At 41.3% G+C, this 20,983-nt stretch overlaps 1 protein-coding gene across 6 annotated transcripts in view; it reads left to right on the top strand.

Moving 5' to 3' along the window:
• The window catches only part of Utrn (utrophin), a 555,367-nt gene that overhangs the window by 286,066 nt on the left and 248,318 nt on the right, over nucleotides 1–20,983 (top strand). For all 6 annotated transcript variants that reach the window (XM_045158274.1, XM_045158275.1, XM_045158277.1 and 3 more), the window contains 3 exons: nucleotides 88–293; nucleotides 2,252–2,406; nucleotides 16,621–16,810. In XM_045158274.1, the coding sequence (XP_045014209.1) occupies nucleotides 88–293; nucleotides 2,252–2,406; nucleotides 16,621–16,810 (551 nt within the window). The remainder of the gene's footprint in view (nucleotides 1–87; nucleotides 294–2,251; nucleotides 2,407–16,620; nucleotides 16,811–20,983) is intronic.

The raw sequence follows: 20,983 nt of genomic DNA, 5'->3' as shown, positions 1-20,983 counted from the left end.
ACAGACCCGTTTAAGATAAATTTGGAGTCAGGTATGTTTTCCTTTCCTGTGGTCACTTTCGGGTGTTCCTGTTTTTCTGTTCCTCAGTGGAGAAGGTGAGGAGCCAGTGGGAGAACACTCAACACGGCGTGGAGCAGAGGCAGCAGCAGCTTGAGGACATGATCGCGGACAGTTTGCAGTGGGATGACCACAGGGAAGAGACCGAGGAGCTGATGAGGAAGTACGAGGCTCGGCTGTACATGCTCCAGCAGGCCCGGAGGGACCCGCTCAGCAAGCAAGCCTCCGAGAACCAAGTGAGGCTCGTTTCCTGTTTGGGGGAAGCATCGTTCGTTGGCAATCCGTATAAGGAGCTTGTCATAGTTTCCTAAGTTCTTAAGAGTGCACACTGAGATTTACATTGAATTTGATCGTGAAGGGAAGGTGGTGTTTGTTTTTTTTTTTAAATAGAGATTTCTGGAAGCATTGATTTTTTTTTTTTTTTTTTTTGCCAATGGAACCACAAACCAAAATATGCAAAGAGAATTTTTAGGATCACTAGAACTGTATTTTACTCCCTTCCTTTTTTTCTTTGGAATTTATTGATTGATTGATTGAGTGTGTGTGTGTGTGTGTGTGTGTGTGTGTGCGCGCGCGTGTGTGTTGCATGCATGTGTATGGGTACACATGTGTTTTGGGAGTGCATATGTGTAGAGGGTAGAGGTAGACATTGTTGTCTTCTTTAATCATTCTGTAACCTTTTTAAAAGTAAGTTTTAAAAAGTATTTTAAAATTTACTTAGCGCACACACAAGAGAGAAAGAGAGAGAGAGAGGGAGAGAGGGGGGAAAGTCAGGGCCTCTTGCCACTGCAAACAAACTCTAGAAGCATGTGTCACTTTGTGCATCTGGCTTTATGTGTGGGTACTGGGGAATCGAACTCAGTTCCAAAGGATTTGCAAGCTAGTGCCTTTAACTGCTGAGCCATCTCCCCAGCCCTGTACCATTACTTTTTGAGACATGATCTCTGTCTCTTTCTCACTGGACCTGGAGCTTGCCCATTTGATTAGACCGGCTACTCGGCTATCCCAGCCAGGCTTCCCAGTGTGGCGTTACAGTTATGTGCTGCCAAACCTGACTTTGATGTGGGTGCTGGGCAGGGGCGGGGGCAAACTCTGGTCCCCATGCTGTGTAGCGAACATTTCACCCACTGAGTCATCTTCCTATCACCTGGGGGCTATTGTATTTATAAAATTTTCTGATATTTCCATTTGAATGCTACTGTACTGAGCAAGTCACAGGATGAGTAAGTTTAGTTTCTTTTAGTACCTTTATGTCCACATGGTGTTTATTCGTGATCAGTTTGATTCTAGAGTTGATGATATGAAACATGGTTATTTTAAAGTGTGTTAATTTAAATTCCCTCTCAATCATAGAAAATACTCTTGAATTAGAAGTTGTGACTAGAAGATTGTGTTTTGATATGACATTTTACTTGTCCTTCAGTTTGCCTGAGATGAGATATATAGCGATGTTGAGTGTCCAGGAAGTGAAATCTAAAACCCAGAAGGGTGTTTTTAATCTTTATGCATGCAGATTTTTTTTTTCTGGGTATAATTTATTTAAACCTTGTAATTTATTGTGATCCAAGCGCAAAAGACAGAGCTTTCCAGAGTAGTTCCTTGCCCTTCTCCAAGCATATACACGCAGAATGTTCCTTCCTACATGATACATGTTCAAGTGAGAATCAGACGAATAGCAAAAGGAAGGAAAAGGATGAAAGAGGATTGAGGACGTGGCATATCTGATGTAACCTTTGGATATCGCCTGCCATGTACATGATGTCTCAGGCACTTTTTCCTTTTCACCTCTGGAATTATTTCATGAATGCAGAAGTCATCCTCTGACTTGTCTTCTTTTCGTTTTTTTATCTTTTTTTTGTATACTTTTTTTATTTATTTGAGAGCAACAGACAGAGAGAGAAAGAGGCAGAGAGAGAGAAAGAAAAAGAATGGGCGCGCCAGGGCCTCCAGCCACTGCAAACAAACTCCAGACACGTGCGCCCCCTTGTGCATCTGGCTAATGTGGGTCCTGGAGAATCGAGCCTTGAACCGGGGTCCTTAGGTTTCACAGGCAAGCGCTTAACCGCTAAGCCATCTCTCCCGCCCTGACTTGTCTTCTTCTTGCGACCACTGTGTAAAGCGCACGAAAGCTGTCCAGGGGTCAGGAAGTCCTCGTTCCCAAGCGAGCGAGCCTAGCGGTTTTGCTTCATTTCAGCTGCTGCTTCAAGAGCTGGCTTCTGGCGACGGGGTCATCATGGCATTTGACAATGTCCTGCAGAAACTGCTGGAAGAATATGGCAGTGACGACACAAGGAATGTCAAAGAGACCACTGAGTACTTGAAAACATCCTGGGTCAATCTCAAACAAAGGTAACTTGAGAGCTGGGGAAGGGGGCCGGTCAGTGCTGGCAGCTTGAGGGTCTGAATCCTTTGCTTTTCTCATGGAGACAAGCCAGATGTACTGGCTTTTGATTTTTATTATCAGCCTCTTGCTACTTTTATACTGTGCTGTACTGGGTTCATACTTAACGTGGGTTCTATTTATGTGATATCTTCTTGAGTTTCTGTGAAGATTTTCCTTGAATAAATGGCCCAGGGCTGTATAGACCAGCAGCCTAGGATATCTATGAATACAGCCCAACATAAAATCATCAACTTACTTAAAAGGTTCTGAGGGGTGTGTGTGTGTTACACAGTTCTTAAGCAGGATCTTCGTAGATGATAATGTCATGTCACAGTGTCATGCGAAGTAAACACCTCTGCTCAAGCATGGGCCATGGTTTTGTCACCCTTAGAGCTTTGCTAATGACTATTTCATGCGTTCTGATTTTCTTGTCCCTCTGACTATTACTTACAATACATTTTGCAGTACTCTAGAAAAGAACACAGGTATTAAAGAACAACTATATTACCTTTAATGGTGATTATAGTAGTGTAATATTTTCTGGAACATTCCTCAGTTGAAGACCAGACACTGTAGTTCTACCACTTGACCTCTGAAATAATCTCTGTTTATCTAAGTTTCAATTTATTTGCTATTTTTTTTTCCATTGCTGTCTAGTCAGTCTATCTCAAATAGCCTAAAATAACATATGCTTCTAAGAGCAGTTTTTCTGTCTCTTAGTCTTGTAAGATTTGAGGAACCATAAACAGTAGTTACCATCTTTTTAAGATTGCGTGTTTATACACATCACCCATTCAAGAGAGTATTTTATGCCTTGTGCTTGGAATTCTGACATGGAAGTGAAATTATAGTTTCCCAAATATGTTTCTCTATTCAAATGTAATTTCCTGACAACCGTTTTGATATCAAAACACATTTATTTTTGCAGTGCATAAAACTGATATCAGAACATTTTGTGATATTTATTTCTGGCAATAAAGTATGGTCAAGCATTTAATGGCAGCTTAACATAGGAGAAGTTTTATTATTTCTCGATGCTTATTTTTAGTTAGAATCCTGGAAGCAATTTTGAAAACTCCATGAAGAGACTTGTGAGGAGAGAATATGACCATGTATCATTAGCTGTACCTGGATTCTAAAGGAAACAGAACTGTAACAAATACAGAATCTGGTTAAAAAAAAAAAAAAGTTAGGCAGAATGGAGCTGGAGAGATGGCTTAATGCTTAAGGTGCTTGTCCGCAAAGCCAAAGGACCTAGGTTTGATTCTTTAGGACTCATGAAAGTCATATGCACAAGGTGGTGCATATGTCTGGAGTTTGTTTGCAGTGGCTGAAGGCCCTGGAGTGCCTGTTACCTTTCTCTTTCTCTCTGCCTCTCAAAAAACAAAATAAATAAATAAAAACAAATTAAAAAAATTTTTTTATTTATTTGAGAGCGACAGACACAGAGAGAAAGACAGATAGAGGGAGAGAGAGAGAGAATGGGCGTGCCAGGGCTTCCAGCCTCTGCAAACGAACTCCAGACGCGTGCGCCCCCTTGTGCATCTGGCTAACGTGGGACCTGGGGAACCGAGCCTCGAACCGGGGTCCTTAGGCTTCACAGGCAAGCGCTTAACCGCTCAGCCTTCTCTCCAGCCCAAAACAAAAATATTTTTTAAAAAGTTAAATAGAATGGACCATACCTTTGGTATTTCTGGAATTATAATCTTTTTATATCACAACCCATCAATTGGATAGTTAAGGATCTTGTCACTAAGATAGGGAGGAGAGTGAATGCCATAGCCCTTAAATCTGTTCGTCTGTATTTCAAAAAAAATTCTGTCTATAAGAATTTTGACGTTTTTGTTGTCATAAACAATGTTAGTAAGACTGACCGCTTTGAAATGAGTGGTCTCTTTTTTGTTTAGCATTTCCTTTTTTTTGCTTTTATTTCATAAATATTTTAAGACACCTACAGCAGTAGTTTGATCAGATGGAACAGGCAGTTAAAAATTAAATTATCTTCTAAGGTGATCTTTCATTTATCATAGTTAAGACAGCCACAGTTCTCCACTGTTCGCATGGTTACAACTAGCTAGTTGTTGTTTTCTGTTTTCTCTGTGCATTTTCTGGTTATGTGCGTGTGGTGTACGCACGTGTGTGAGCAGGTGAGACGTGTGAGCCCTGTGCCCATGCATGCAGAAGCCAGAGAAAGACACCAGACGGCCTTTCCTGTTGTTTTTCTGCCTTGTTTCCCTGAGACAGGCTCGTTTATTGAGCCAGGAGCCACCAAGTTTTGGTTAGACTGGCTGACGCGGGGAGGAGGCCTGGGATGCCTTCTCTCCTCCCCTCCTTGCTCCGTCCCTCAGCGCTGAGATTGCAGCCAGTGGGGCAAGAGCCCGCGCCTGACTTTTTGTGTGGGTTCTAGGGCTTGAGCTCATGTCCTCTTACCTGCTGCGCCATCTCTCTGCTGACCTGTCCCCTGCCCTTCTTCTGCCTTTTTTTTTTAAAATAATTTTTTTAAAAATTATTTATTTATTTATTTGAGAGCGACAGACACAGAGAGAAAGACAGAGAGAGGGAGAGAGAGAGAATGGGTGCGCCAGGGCTTCCAGCCCCTGCAAACGAACTCCAGACGCGTGCGCCCCCTTGTGCATCTGGCTAACGTGGGACCTGGGGAACCGAGCCTCGAACCGGGGTCCTTAGGCTTCACAGGCAAGTGCTTAACTGCTAAGCCATCTCTCCAGCCCTCTTCCTGCCTTTTTAAGGAATGATGTAGTGTTAACACTTAGACGTAGTTTAGATATTATTATTTATGAAGTTGAGAAAATACATTATAACTGTGCCCCACAAAATCCCTTTAGGAGCCATAGCAAAGGTTTCTATGTATTGAAACCTGATATCTTTTTTTTGTTTGTTTGTTTTTTGATTTTCTGAGGTATGGTCTTGTTCTAGCCCAGGCTGACCTAGAATTCACTATGAAGTCTCAGGTTGGTCTCAAACTCACAGCAATCCTCCTACTTCTGCCTCTTGGGATTAAAAGTGTGTGCCACCATGCCCGGCCATATATCTTCAAAAAATTTTGTTTATCTATTTATTTGCAATCAGAGACAGGAGAAAGAGAGAGAATATGGGACACCAGGGCCTCTAGCCACTACAGACAAACTCTAGATGCATGTGATACCTTGTGCGTCTGGCTTTACATGTACTAGGGAATTGAATTTGGGCTTTGCAAGCAAGTATCTTTAACCACTGACCCATCTCTCCAGGCACTAGACATCTTTTAAAATTAATTAATTAATTTGACGGGGGAGTGGGGAGAATGAGTTGACCAGGGCCTCTGGCCACTGCAAATGAACTCCAAACACATTTGCCACTTTGTGCATCTGGCTTTACGTGAGTACTGGGGAATTGAGCCTGTGTCCTAAGGCATTGCAGGCAAACACCTCAACTGCTGAGCCAGCCCCCAGATATCTTTTATAACAGAGTGATATTTGCAATTTCTTAAACTGTTCTAATTAGACACTTTTCTGGATTGTATAAATATATAAATCTTTCCTAGCCTTCTTAAACAAAATATAGGAGAGTATATTAAGCTTCTTTTGAATTCTTAACATTATTGTAAACATAGACTCAAGAAATTTTTACAACTGTATAAGTGACCTTCCAGTTTAAACCAGTGTTGTATACCTTTCAGTTATCTTTTCTCCAAGGACTTTTAGGCTCCTGTCCAAATTCTCCCCCACCCCCAAATAATTTTTAGTTAGTTTACTTTTTTTTCTGAGACAAAGTCTCACTTATATATTTCAGATTGGTCTTGTATTCACTATATAACCCAGACTAGCATCAAACTTTGATCCTCCTGTCTCAGCTTTTAATAAGTTTTAATGTTAGGGCTGGAAAGATGGCTTAGTGGTTAAGCGCTTGCCTGTGAAGCCTAAGGACCCCGGTTCGAGGCTTGATTCCCTAGGACCCACGTTAGCCAGATGCACAAGGGGCCGCACGCATCTGGAGTTCATTTGCTGTGGCTGGAGGCCCTGGCGCGCCCATTCTTTCTCTCTCTATCTGCCTCTTTCTCTGTCTGTGTCCGTCACTTTCAAATAAATAAATAAGTAAATAAAAATAAACTAAAAAGTAAGTTTTAATATTATATAGTATACTGTATATTTGCCCCGGTGTACTTCCGTTTTAGACATAAAAAGAGTAGAATTTTCCGGCCCTCCTCCACTACAAGAACCACTTATCACCTCCTTTGAGTATATGTGGGCCACTTTGGCACTCCCAGGCTCAGGGAAGTCAAATGACATATTCATGTTCACACAGAAGAGCCCAAATGATATTTTTCTTGACTAAAACATGATGATACTCTCCAGGCTTTGGAGTTCTGAGGAGCTGGTAGTAAATTTATTCAGGCCGTTTTCCTTTTGTGCCTTGGTGCTGTGTTTATGGTTTGTAAAGCTGTCCGGCACCACGTTGGACTCTTCACATGCACCATGCCCCTGAGTCCTGACAGTGGCCCCGGGGGACAGTGTGTCTTTCCCCCCACCATCATGCTGACAAGGAACCAAGGCACAGGGCTGTTAAAGAGTTATTCAGGATCACACGGCTCACAGCCGCAGAGCTACAATTGGAATCCGAGCCTTTCTGCCTGCGCAGTCTGGTTCTTTCTCTAACGAGAGTTTCATCTTTCTTTATTGTCAGTGTCGGTGACCGCTTTGTGTACCTGCTCCTCAGATCTGTCTGTTTTCCTTTCCTGAGTCTTCATGGCGTCGAGGAGAGAAAGCAGATCAGATCAAAGATGTGGGCGCTTCGTCCATGAATAATGCAACACTCTCCAGCATGTGGCCACTCTGATGGTCCCTGTGAGGCTTGTACCGTAGCTGTCCTCTTGGCTCTCAACTCTGTTCTGCATGTTATACATCACACAAATTAGGGAGAGGTGAAATGTAAGGTGTGAAGTTTGCATCAGCTTTCAAAGGAAATGTTCGTATGAATTGCAGTTGTCTTACATACTTTGTCATGTGTAGTTATAGGTTCAAAGTCCCTTCTCTACAATCCCAAAGTCCCAATGGGCTCTTGTAGCAAACATTCTCACTTAAAATGAGGGTACTTATTACAGTCTTAATGCCACTTAGTGGACCAGCCTAGTCCTAGCAGCAGAAGCATTAATATGTTTGTTTGTGCCCCTGAGCCTTACTCAACAGTAATTTATTACATATGTTATGCACGTGTGCATGTGGAGACCAGAGGGCAACCTAAGGTTGTTTTCAGCCTTTCTTTTTGAGACAGAGTCTCTCATTGGTCTGTAACACACCAATTAGGCTAGAATGCCCGGTCAGTGAGCCCCAGGGAGCGTCCTGTCTCTGCCTGCCTGGGTGCTGGGATTATGAGTGTGTTCTGCCTTACCTAGCATTTTCACATGAGTACTAGCGATCAAACTCAGGTCCTCATGCTTGCAAGGCAAAGCACTTTACCAAGTGAGCTATCTACCTAGCCCCTCATTTTTTTTTTTTTATGAGACAGAGCAAGAGCAAGAGAGAGAGAGAGAATTAGCATGTCAGGGCCTGCAGCCGTTGCAATTGAACTCCAGGTGCTTATGCCACCTTGCATGCATGTGCAACCTTGCACTTGCGTCACTTTGTATGTCCAGCTTACGTGGGATCTGGAGAGTCGAACATGGGTCCTTTAGCTTCCCGGCCAAGTGCCTTAACCACTAAGTCATTTCTCCAGCCCTCCCTCATTTTTTTTTTAACATATACGATATTCCTAATTTTTTGCTTTACCTTTTTAATGTCATTATCCAATCACTTGGTGCAAATTACATTGTGTTTATACAAGTTGACTATCCCTAATCTGAAATGCTTGGGACTGGCAGTGTTTGAGTTTAGGAATATTTATGTATACGTAGTGACACATAGGAGATCAAGTCCAAATCTAAACCGCAATTCAATTACATTTCAAATGTACCTTATAAGAGTGAGAGTCTAGCCTGTGTGAGGCCCTGAGTTTCCATCATAGCACTGCAAATAAATCAGTGAATAAACTTAAAAATGCCATATTTACCCACACACATCATGTGAAGGTCATTTGTGTAATATGTTAATTAATTTAGGGCATGAAAGAAAGTTTGATGGCATGGAATTTTCCCTTGTTGCATCATATTAGGACATGGGAAGTCACAGGGTTTTGGAGCATTTCAAATTTTTGGATCAGGGATGCTCAATTTCTAGTGAAGTTTGGAGTGTGAATGATTTGTCTCTGAAAGTTTATATAAGTCCTGTGTAGGCATAGGGATAAAGCGATATTTTTTGTGTATATATGCATATGTATGCGTGAGTGTTGGTATTATATATCCACACTGAATTATCTATACTGGAGCGCTGTAAAGTAAGTGAGACACTGTGACTGCTGTGATTTCTCTTGACTCACTGATTATGAGTTTTCTCCCTGCTCCTATCCACACAAGCTCCTATTTTCCTTCACCTATTTCTAGATGTACAGATAGAGCAGAAAGCAAGCTCGTGTGTGGCATCTGACTTTCCACGGTTGAAAATCCCACCATATGCATTTGCCATCTGTGTGAACCCTGAACAAGTTATTTCAACCCACTGAGTCTCACTTTTCCTGACTCCAAAGTGGAGAGCATATCTAACGTGTAGGATGACTGTGAGATCAAAAGTTCCCTCTGAAAGTCCTTGGTGTTGGATCTGTGCTGAACAAAAGGTTGCTCAGATTGTCATCATACACCGTCATATTGCGTCTCCTTATGAACCGGTCACTCGTGAGTCTGCTCCTCAGAGCTTTCTGTGGCTGCATTATCAGAAGGTAGACTCTCCAGTTATTTGTCGGTAGTCATTGATGGTCTATACTTAAATCAGCGATAAAGTGGTAGATTGTTGGCTTTAATAAATACATCACGAATATATTCAATCTTCATTACTAGATGGAGCTTTTTAGAAAAATGTAATTTTCCTGGTTAGTGAAATCATCACAGTTGCTTAATTTATGTTGCATTCGAAGGTTTTGTGCCAAAGCACAAATCTAACCATGCTGGGAAGACAGAGTGTAGGATTTTTAAAGAGTCACAAATTACTTCACTGGGGGAATGAATCGGTACGAATTGCCCAGTGAAAGAGCTTAATGTTCTTCTTTTGAGATGACAGGTTTCCTAGTCCTTACTCATGTCACTTGCAGTTCAGCCTTGCACAGTGGGTGTGTGGACTGGATATCGTTTGCAAGGGCTGGTTTAAATTTTGTGTGCATAAAAGGTGGAATTTCTTTTGAAACCAGGTTAGCTTTCAACACTTTGGATTGACTTTTGCTTGCTTTCCCGGTGTATTTTTGTTGGGTGTTTTGCTGTTTGTATATGTTTTGTGGCAATGGCTATTTATTGTCCTGTGGATCAAATAAAACTGTTGCATTTTTCTGCAGCATCTATCCACATTGCTCAATTTGGTCAATACCTTTTAAGATCGGCTGATAAGAGATCCCATGTTGGGATTATGTCTCACTGCCTGACATCAGCCATGCTCAGCCATTGAGCTCTTGAAACAAGAGCCTGAGTGGCTGTCATTCCCAAGTCAGTAAGGTTAGGTGGAAAGTGCAGATAGCTTTATCCTCCTAGCCAGTCCAGCAGCAAAAGGTTCATAGATTTGGATCAATCAACTTGACTTAGCATCTTGAAGTTTTCTTCATTCTCTAAAAGTCACCTTTATTTTTAGACCTGTTTATTTTATTCTTGTTGCTAGCATTTTCCTTTTCAGTTTCCCCTTTCATGCTGAGAATTAAATTGGCCAAGAAGAGAAGTATAAGAATTACACACCTTTATATTTTCCTATTCTGTTTTTATTTTAATATTTCAGGTAGTGTTTTACTGCCCTTTAAAGAAACATGATGGGGGGTCCTCTTTTCATTTTGCAAGTGTCAGGCTCCCTATGCAGACATTTTTCTCAGCGTATTAGCTCTGTATCAGGTAAATAACTGATATGCCTGATTTTTGTTTTTATTTCATTTGTTTTGACTCCATCAATGAATTCACCAATTAAAGAACTATCCATTTAGCTTCTAGCTGGCCCAGTTTTGTGATGATTCTACCATAAACGGTCCTCTGCTTGCCTTCAGGAGGCTTTGATTCCATGACGTGGACGGTGCAGCTAGGAAGGCAAAACAAAGCCGTAATCGTAGGAGATTGCTATGGAGGGGTAGGAGAGCAAGGTGCAATGTTACAGAGGGACTTAATAGCTTGTGGAAAATTTAGAAAGCATCCCTCAGAGGTGACATTTCAGCTGCTTCTGAAGGTTAAGAAAGGACCAGCTGATGAAAATTTCAGAGTAAACAAAAGTTGTGAGAGTCACGAGGCAGGAAGAGTGTGGAACGAAGTTGAGTAGCGCACATGGGCTTGAGATGCGAGAGGAGAGAGGCCAGACCATAGACGTCGTAAGACAAGGGGTGGAGGCGGCGCGCTGAGGTGCAGTGGGAAGCTGCGGGAATGTTACCTAAGGAGTGACCGTGTTTTGTATTGAGTGGAGATTAATCTCTGTGGATCTTAACCTGGTGAGAAGTTTGTTGAGGTGAAAGAGGAAATTGAGATGGCTGGAAAGAAAGCGGTCATGGTCTGGTGTAGACTTGGCTATGATGTTCCACCTGCAATGGGGTAATAGCAGGGTAGACTTGAGATGCGCTTTAGTAATGGATACATTGCTTTCGTGGGTCACAGACGTGGCTTGAGAGTGAGGATAATGAAAGATGGTGTTTTGTGAAAGATACAGTCATGGAATCTATCACTGAGTATGGGAGTTTGTGGAGAAAAACAAAACCCCGGGGCTTGGTATTTTGTTAAATTTTTATTTATTTACTTATTTTGGTTTCTTGAGGTAGGGTCTCACTTTAGCTCGTGCTGACCACACGAGCCTGTTGAGAGCTTCTTGCTCAATGAGACAACTGTAGTGAGGCTGAAAGCCGAGCATGACATGGAGGTGAAGACATAGGACCAGTCTGTGGAAACAACTTTAGAGAAGTTTGTTTTGAAGAGAGATGGGCACATTTGGGGATGAGGGGAATTGAAGGAATGAAGGGATTAACAGTCGTCATAGTAATTGGTGACCCCAGGGATTCCAGTTTCAGTGAAGATCCCGGGTGCCGGGCTTGACGTAGAATGGGCGTGATGAAAGAAGGCTTTGGGTATGGACTGGGAAAGGTTGGGGAAGGTATACCCCAGTATGGGTGTACAATATACTGTCATTTGATTAATGAAGGCCACATATCAGCAGTGATTTGGCTTACAAAATAAATAAATAAATATGGGTATGGTGAGATACAACCTCCCAGAAAAATGTTTTTGTGGCCCTTCACCTTACTTTGTTGACAGTGTTAGTCCCAGGGAGAGTGAGCTGTCCCTTTGGGGGGCAGAGGTGGAGGTGGGGGACTTCTGTTTTGCTGCCCAAGTATTGTAGCATTGGTCCTTGGAACCGTCTCCTTGTGTCCCGTGGGATGATTTTCGAAGTGTCTAGGTGATGGTGACTCAACCACTGTGTTACTTGGACTGGTCACCAAGAGGCTACGGAGCACATGTGGAGTGGCTCACACTTCACTTTGATTGCATTTTCCCCCGTAGCATACTTAAGTATAATGCTCACATCACCTTGGGAAGGCACCCATTGAAAAGCTTAAGGAATTTCTTCATTTCCAGTGTTCTACCTGGCACTCAGAGGACTGATGATCTACTTTTTGCTTTGAAAGAGATAAGTGTATTTAAATCTTATTTCACTGTAAAGGTCACCTTTTAAATATGCCGAAATTAGCAACACCTAACTGTGGGTTTCCTAAGATCTTTTCCAGCTGAGTCATGAAATGAATTTGTGGTAATGTTCTCTTTTGACCGCTTATAATCTTTCTCTCTCTCTCTCTCTCTCTCTCTCTCTCTCTCTCTCTCACACACACACACACACACACACACTTGATTTAATGGCATATTATATCTTGTAGCTTAAAATATCAAATACTATCTAACACATTTAAAATGACATTTTTTTAAATGTCTGTTATGTGGGTGGCTATATTTTTTGTTATGAAATGGCCATCGGCTGTTTTATAGCCTATCATAGCCAATTTTATTGCAGATATTTCTTGAGAGCTAAGAGTATACATTTAAAAGTTCTAGTTCCCTTAATATAAAGTATTTCAAATCTGTTACCCATGGACATCTTTAAATCTTTTATGTGTAGCTATTTATATTTTCAGTCTGTACCATCTTTTGCAATAAAGAATCCTGTAGACTGTTATTTCTTCTGGCTGTAGTAAAAAATCATTTTAGCTAAAGTTTGCCTTGTAAACTTCAATAGTATCTTATGGCTTTTTAGCCTATCTTTGTTTAAAAAATATATTTTATTTATTTGGAGAGAGAGAAAGAGGTGATGGGGTGGGGGGAGAAAATGGGCATACCAGGGCCTTTTGCCATTGAAAACGAACTCCAGATGCATGTGTTACTTTGTGCCTCTGACTTTACACAGTTACTGGGGAATCAAACGCATAATGATAGGCTTTGCAAGCAAGTGACTTTAACAGCTGAACAACCTCTCCAGTCCCTATTTTTTTTCTTTTTTACATTTTTTATGGTTTGTAAACTTAAGAAAACATTTTAAAACAATCTTGCCTTTGTTTTCTAACCACAAATTTTCTACACTTCCTGTGTCCACCACCAGTCATTCACGTTCTGGTGGGTAGCTTCCTACTCTTAAAAACAAAATAAGTAGTTGCATGTGATCACGACCCTGAGCCCTCCCTGGGAGATGGAACAATCTAGAGAATTGCTAATTCTAGACAATTACTCTTTCAAGGAGCCACATCCCCAGCTGAGAAGTAGCTTTCTTGTGCCTCTATTCTTCATCACTAAATCTTTTGATAAACATTTTAGTGTTGATATATATATATATATTTTGTATTCCAGTCTAAGTAATAGCGAAAGCACAGAACTTTACTATAATTTTGTTTCCTCTCTGCTTTCTTCTTAAAAGTAGCTTGCGTGTATGCATGTGGTGCTGTGTAGGTAGTGTATACATGTGGTGCTGTGTAGGTAATGTCTGCACACATCCCTGTTGCTCTTGCTTAAGGTGGGGGTGGAGGGCTTTCACCTGTGATGGCCAAAGTGGAAGTCTGCCCACTTTTCTTTTGAGTCAGAGTCTCTTATTAGTACCACTGCTTTTGGTGAACCTGAGCTATTCTCTGGTCCCTGCACCCCTTTGTGGGCCTCAGTTACATGTATGTATGACTAGACCCAGCTGTTTATGTGAGTTTTGGAGATTCGCATGCAGGCAGTTTCAGGCTCCTTCCGGCCCTCACGTAACTGCTGAGCCACCTCTCCAGCCCTCTCTGTTTGTTTCCTCTGAAATTAATACTCGCCTCATTTTTGTATGTCCTTTTTCTTTGCTCCTATCACTAATTTTTTTTTCACACATTTTTTTTTTTAATCTCACAAGGGGCTGGACAGTACAGTTTTCCACAAAGTCAATCATGTCGAGCACTCAGTCACCTGTAGTATTTTTGTCTTGAAGACGTCTCTCTTGGAGTCATGCTTTCTAGTCCGGCCTGTAGCCACCATACTGAATGTCTCTTTCTTTTCTCCAAGAATGGAATCTCTATTTCTTGCACCTCATGGTTTAATGTGATTGCCCTTGTTTGAGTTATGTCCTCGTCTTGTTTGAGCATATCTTCCTGGAGTTCTGTCAAGTGTAAAACAAGAGTACCGAGCAGTCAAAATGAGGGTGGCAGCTGTAATCTGCTGTGGCTTGAATGCATAGCCTCACAGCCTCTTCTCTGTGACCTTCCCCCTTAGCCAGGAACCCCTGGGCTTCTGGTGGTTCCCATGCTTATCAGATCTTCCTCTCTCATGACTTACAAAGTGCTTTAAAAAATGTTGTATGACAGCAGACATTCAAGGTATATCAGGAATGGATTTTATAAACAACCCAATACTGTAGTAAGGACTCTGAGAAATAAGGAGATATTCAAGAACAGTAATGCCCATCGTTGGTAGAACAGATGGATAAGAAATCTGTATGATAGTGTTAAAATACAATTTAATGTGAAACTAGGTCAGGATGCAAGGGTTTACATGTATTTAGTATCTATTTATTTATTTTGAGACAGAATCTCATTCTGTAGCCTTACTCTATAGTAGTTCATTCTGGTCTTGAACTCATGGCAGTCCTCTTACATACACATATGACTTACCAAGCATATGACATGGTGGTTTTTAGTGTACTTACTACATGGTATAACCATTTCACTTCCCAAAGAGATCCCTCACCAGACAACAATCCCTCGCCACTGCTCCAGCTTCTAGGATTAGGTAACAAGTGATTTGCCTTTTCTCCATATGGATTGATTTGTTTAGTTAATTCCTTTATATGCAATTTATATGAAATGAGTTTTTTTTTTATTTTGTTTTTTGAGGCAAGCACAACAGACTGGCCTTCTTTTTTTTTTTGCAAGAGCGAGTGAGACAGACAGAGAGGGCAAGAGACAGTGTGTGTGTGTGTGTGTGTGTGTGTGTGTGTGTGTGTGTGTGTGTATGAGAGAGAGAGAGAGTGGGGGGGGAGAGAATTGCTGTGCTATGGCCTCTAGCCACTGTAATTGAACTCCAGACACATGTGCCACCTTGTGCGCATGTGTGACCTTGCTCTGTGTCACCTTGTGTGTCTGGCTTATGTAGGATCTGGAGAGTCGTACATGGATCCAAGTGCCTTAACTGCTAAGCCATCTCTCCAGCCTTGAAATGTGGTTTTTTTTTTTTTTTAACTTTATGTAAATAGGATCCCACAATACATGGCTTTTTATGTCTGCCTTTTTTCAATTAACATTCTATATGTTAGCATATAAGTGTTTTATTCCTATTTATGACAAAGTAATCTTTCATGTGTTAGTATGCATTATTTGATTGATCCATTCTTCTTTCTACTGACCATTATTAAGGTTGTTTCTGTTAGTTGTTAGGCTATTTTCAATAATGTTCTAAACAACTATGTATAAGATTTCTGTGCGCATGTATTTCTAGTTTTCTTGGGTTTAAATATTTAGGAGTAAAGTTGTTTGTGCCAAATTTTACTTTTTAAAAATATTTATTTATTTATGAGAGAGAGAGAGAGAGAGGGAGAGAGAGAGGGGACACCAGGTCTTCCAGCCACTGCAAATGAACTCTAGACACAAGTTCCTTTGTGTGTCTGGCTTTACATGGGTACTGGGAAATCAAACCCGGGCTGTTAGGTTTTCCACTGAGCCATTGCTCCAGCCCTGTAGCCATTTGAAACACTGAGTTATTTTCTAATTATGGAGCTCTGAGGTCTGTGAGACTTTTAATGTTAAATTTACAGATGTGTTTACCTTTGAGTTCAAGTACCTCCAGTCTAGCATTCATGTAGACTTAATGAAATATGTATGAAAGCCTGTTTTTCCAGTGTTTTATAAGTAATTACACAATCAACTTAAATTGACTTTATTTTCAAATGTATACCTTTCAAGTTAGTATTTTCTTTGCAGTGCTGGGGATGGGACCCAACACCTCACAAATACTAGGCAATGCTTTACCACTGGTTATACACCCTAGCCGTTACGTCATCACCCTCGTCATGGTTGGGTTTTCGAGGTAGGGTTTCTCTCTAGACCAGGCTGACCTGTAATTCATTATGTAGTCTCAGGATAGCCTCGAGTTTGAACTCATGGTGATTCTCCTACCTCTGCCTTCTAAGTGCTGGGAATAAAGGCATGCACCACCACACCCGCCTTAATTGGTTTTACCTTAAATAATTTCTTGAGTTTTGTTTCTTCCTAGAATTCATTTATTCACTAGTGTATAAATATGTATTAATTAGTGTGCATTTTACTAAGGAATCAACATAGGTCTATGGGAGAACAACTTAACGTATGAATATTAGATGTAAAATATGGGCAGAATTATTTTCTGATAGGGATGGGATTTGATTAATATTTCTTTGTCTCTATCCCTCTTGTGCCTCACACTTCACAGGGCCCCCTTTTGCCAGGGATTATTTGAGATCTCCATATAAATAAATCCCAGTCACTGTCAGTGACTTAAATAAGTAAAAGTTCCTCTGAGGCTGTCTTCTCGTTTTTCGTTTTGGGCACCCCTGATGTGGAATGTCACCCTGTAAGTCACGGAGCCGTTCCTGTCACATTGTTTCTTCCAGCATCGCCGACAGACAGAGCGCCTTGGAGGCCGAGCTGCGGACGGTGCAGGCCTCCCGCAGGGACCTGGAGAACTTGGTGAAGTGGCTTCAGGAAGCAGAAACCACGGTGAATGTGCTGGCGGATGCCTCGCAGAGGGAGAACGCTCTTCAGGACAGTGGCCTGGCCCAGGAACTCAAGCAGCAGGTGCTGGTAAGTGCATGGTCTCCCTGCTGTGCTCTTTGTGGCCACCTACCAATGGATAACGGTTTAAAATGAGGTTGTCTTCTCATTCACTTACATACTTGCTTCCCTGTGTCTCATTCCCGGCATCTGGGAATATAATGTATGAAATGCTTTTATATTTGACATGAGAGAGGGAAAAATCCACCTTGTTTTATGGAAGTAATAATTGTTTATTTTGACCGAGAGGCTCAACTACTGTTCTGTCTTCTGTCATTTAAGCCTTTTTTTTTTTTTTTACCATTAGTGCTATTGAATCCTAAATTATAAGAGCACTTCCTCTTGATGTGAAGTTGTTTCTTTCCTTGTGTATTATAAATATTTAATATGAAAACTGCAAAAGCTCTGTGGTTTGGTTTATAGCCAGGGCTATTAGGCTTTGAGGGCATTACTTTTATGTCTTCTGCTTAATAACTATGATTGCATATATGGTCTGAAGTTCAAATCTTTCTTCTTTTTTTTAAAATTTCTTTATTTGAGGGGGGGGAGGGAGAGAGAATGGGTGTGCCAGGGCCTTCAGCCACTGCAAACGAACTCCAGGTACATGCATCCCTTTGTGCGTCTGGCTTACATGGGTCCTGGAGAGTCAAACCTGGGTGCTTTGCCTTTGCAGGCAAGTGCATTAACTGCTAAGACATCTCTCCAGCTCAAATCTTTCTTCTTATAAGAAATATGATAACGTAAAACCATTCCTTTAAAAAACTTGTGAGAAATTTTGTGCTGTGCGTCTGAAGCATTTCTCCCACCCTGAGCCCTAGTACTTCTATGCTCTTGAATCTCCCACCACCTTTTTTCTATGTGGATTGACCCGACCCCTTTGTGGCAATCATAGATATATGTTTGACACAGGCCTTCACCTCCCCAGTTGGTCACATGGCTCTTTAAGCACAAAGATGATATTTTCACCCATGGCATTGTTTGTATAGTGCTATGGGTGCAAATCTTCAATACATACAGACTCTTGCTCTCTCTTCCCTAGTTGAGATTCCATATTGATGACCACACCCGCCCTTCTTTTTTTCTTGTGTGTGTATATGCGGTGTCTGTGTGTGTGTGTAGGGTATGTGTCTGTGGCATATGTTTATGTATGGGTCCATGCCTATGTGTGTTGTGGATGTGCTCACTTGGGGCAGCCAGTTTGGAAAGTTGGATGTCCTGCGTTTTTGCTCTTCTGTGTATTCTTATTGTGAGCCGGAGTCTCTTATTGATCCTGGAGCTTGCAGTTTTTACTTGATTTCTGGTGATCCAACTGTCTCTGCTCCCCCACGAGACTAGGGTTATAGATGTGTGTGTCCTCACCCAGGTGTTTATGTGGGTCGTGGGAACTGAACTCAAGCTCTCACAGGTCTCCCTGGGCCCTCGTGCTTGCATAGGAAGTGTTCTTAAGTGCCAAGCTGTCTCTCCAGACCTGATGACCGTTTTATTTTGTATTTTTCTTTATTTTTCTTTATTTACTTGAAAGCAATGGACACACACACACACACACACACACACAGAGAGAGAGAGAGAGAGAGAGAGAGAGAGAGAGAGAGGCAGATACAGAGAGAGAATGGGCATGCCAGGGCCTCTGGCCACTGCAAATGAATTCCAGATGTGTGCACCCCCTTGTGCATCTGGCTAATGTGGGTCCTGGGGAATCGAGCCTCGAACCGGGGTCCTTAGGCTTCACAGGCAAGCACTTAACCACTAAGTCATCTCTCTAGCCTGATGACCATTTTTGAGACCATTCTTAGGAATTCTTATCTGGAAACATCCAGAAGACTGTTTTATAAATGCCAACAAATATGAGAATCTGCATAAAGGGTCTACAAGCTTTTTTTGAGCCGTTCTTTCAACTTAGCATTTTTTTTTTTTTTTTTTAGTTTGGAGTCATTTTCATTTAAAAAATTAAAGTGCTTTTTAAATCAATCTGCTTGGAGTAGGCTTATGTTAAGCTTATCCTCACACATACAGATTCTTATCATGTCTCACAGTAAGATTAATGAAAAATCTCTATTTACTTACATGACTTATTTCTTGTACTCTACATTTGTGACTTATGAGTATGGCGTAGCAAGGATTGGATCAGAATTTTTTTTTTAATCTCATTCTTTGGGACTCTCAGGTCACTATCAATGTTAATTGTTATAATATTTTGAATTTTAGGAGGTTACAAGGGCCCTCAATATAGGTAGATGATAAATTACTTTTTTTTAATAGTTCAAACACCTATAATAAGCCTGATCTACAAATGCCCACAAATATTTAATTAATGGTGTTACTTTTAACAGACGTTTAGATCATGTATTTGAGTAAGTAACAGCTTACAGATAGCAAAGAATTCCCGTCACGAGTCCCAGCAAAACACAGGCCTGTTGGAGCGCTTAATGATGTTTTCTAACACATTTTCTCTCAGGATATAGTCTTATCATAGCCCCAACTCCTTTCAATATTTAATGAATATTCAAGCCATGGGAGAAATAAATTTAGATAGAAATGTTAAGACTCTCTTTTAAATAAAAATAACCAAGCTCTGGATGACTTGTCTTATGCAAACAGCGACAGGAAAATAAAGACTGCTGACTAAAACTATGAAAATATAATGTGTACAGTAATTGCTTCTCAAAACTTATTTAATGCTCCTAAAAATAGCCTGCTTGGGTTCCTATATAGTATCAACAAGGGCCTTTGCTAACAGCCTACTCAGATCTCTTGTTTGTGTGAAGATAAACATCCTTTATGTTAGTATGTTTCACATCGTGGTAATTTACATGACTTCACACCCTTGCTTTCATGTAAAGCCTCTTAATTTTACAACACTCTTGCATGGCTGTTTTTTGGTACCTTGTGGAGTGATGGTGGCTCAAGACCTGGTAACTGTGGCTATTTCTGAGACACAGGAATTTTAGTTTCCCTTGGCCTCGTATGCTATTTGCATTTGTGCCAGTGGCTTCTCGCGGAAACGTGCCTGGAAATGCAAAGGTATGTGTTGACAAAAATGAATGTCCTGAACTACCAAAACCATGAAGTATGTTTTATGATTGCAAGTCGTGGCAGGCTTCCGGCATACGGTCTGTCCAAGACGGAAAGAGGTCCTTGGTGTATTTATATTCCCTGCCCAGTGGGTATGTCAGAGTATTTCAATGGTGTACATTCTCTGCTTATATTTCCTTCGTTTTTGTAGCAACAGCAAGGAATAAAGGAAAGGTCACAAGCGTGTTTTGTGGATAGGAAGTTTATATTGTGTTCAGTTTAAAATGGGTCTTGGGGAGACTTTAATAAAGGAGAGTTTGGAAGCATGGTGGAGACAAGGTTCAGTTTCTTGGATATGGTATGCCTTCTGCAAAGAGTGGATGGCTCCTCGGTTCATGTATTTCTGTTTCATTGTCCCGTTGCAAGGCCAGTAGGTCTTACTCCTACTTGAAGATGTTTCAGCAAGAGCGAGCCTGGTTTTCTGGAGGCTCTTGCCCACCATGTGTGGAGGGTCATGTGAGCCGGCCTAAATATGTTATACTTGACCTGTTGGTAATGGGGAGAAACCGCAGGGAAATTAAATGAGAGTGATGCATGGGGTGTTCTGCTTTATAAGAGTCCAGTTGATGGGATGGTGAGGAATGGATTGCACTGGACACCCAGGTGGTCTGTTAGGGTTGTCTTATAGCCATGCTGGTCAGTGGCCACAACGACCAAAAATGAAGCTATAGCATTGTGAGTAGAGCCAGTGCTTTGGTAAGTGTGAGTCATCTAATGGATGGAGGAGGGGGAAGAGCATAGAAGATGTAAGGTGCTGGTAGAGTGTGAGACAGGGAGAAGAAACTATGAGGGCAGGATGAGGAGACGGAAAATTCCCTTTGGATTACATGGAAATGAGCGATTTGAGTAGCACCCAGGAGAAGGTACCTAGTATGCAGTGGTCACTAGAATCTGTATTTAGCTCAGAGAATTTGGCCACACATTGTGAGACCTGTTTATTTACTGTTTTTAAGTGGAAAGCTATTATTGACTTAAACCTAGTTCATGAATTCAAATGCATTTATCTTAATTTTCATGGCATATTATAGGACATTAATGCTATTTTAATTAAATGTCTATGGTTTGCATTTTTTTTGAGGTGCTTTGATTCTTCCTGGGGTATAATTCTGGAGTCCCTATGGTCCTTCTTGA

This window comes from Jaculus jaculus, chromosome 9 (assembly GCF_020740685.1).
Source record: "Jaculus jaculus isolate mJacJac1 chromosome 9, mJacJac1.mat.Y.cur, whole genome shotgun sequence".
Taxonomy (NCBI): domain Eukaryota; kingdom Metazoa; phylum Chordata; class Mammalia; order Rodentia; family Dipodidae; genus Jaculus; species Jaculus jaculus.
Note: the sequence above shows the minus strand (reverse complement) of the source record. Positions and strands in the feature narration are given on the sequence as shown.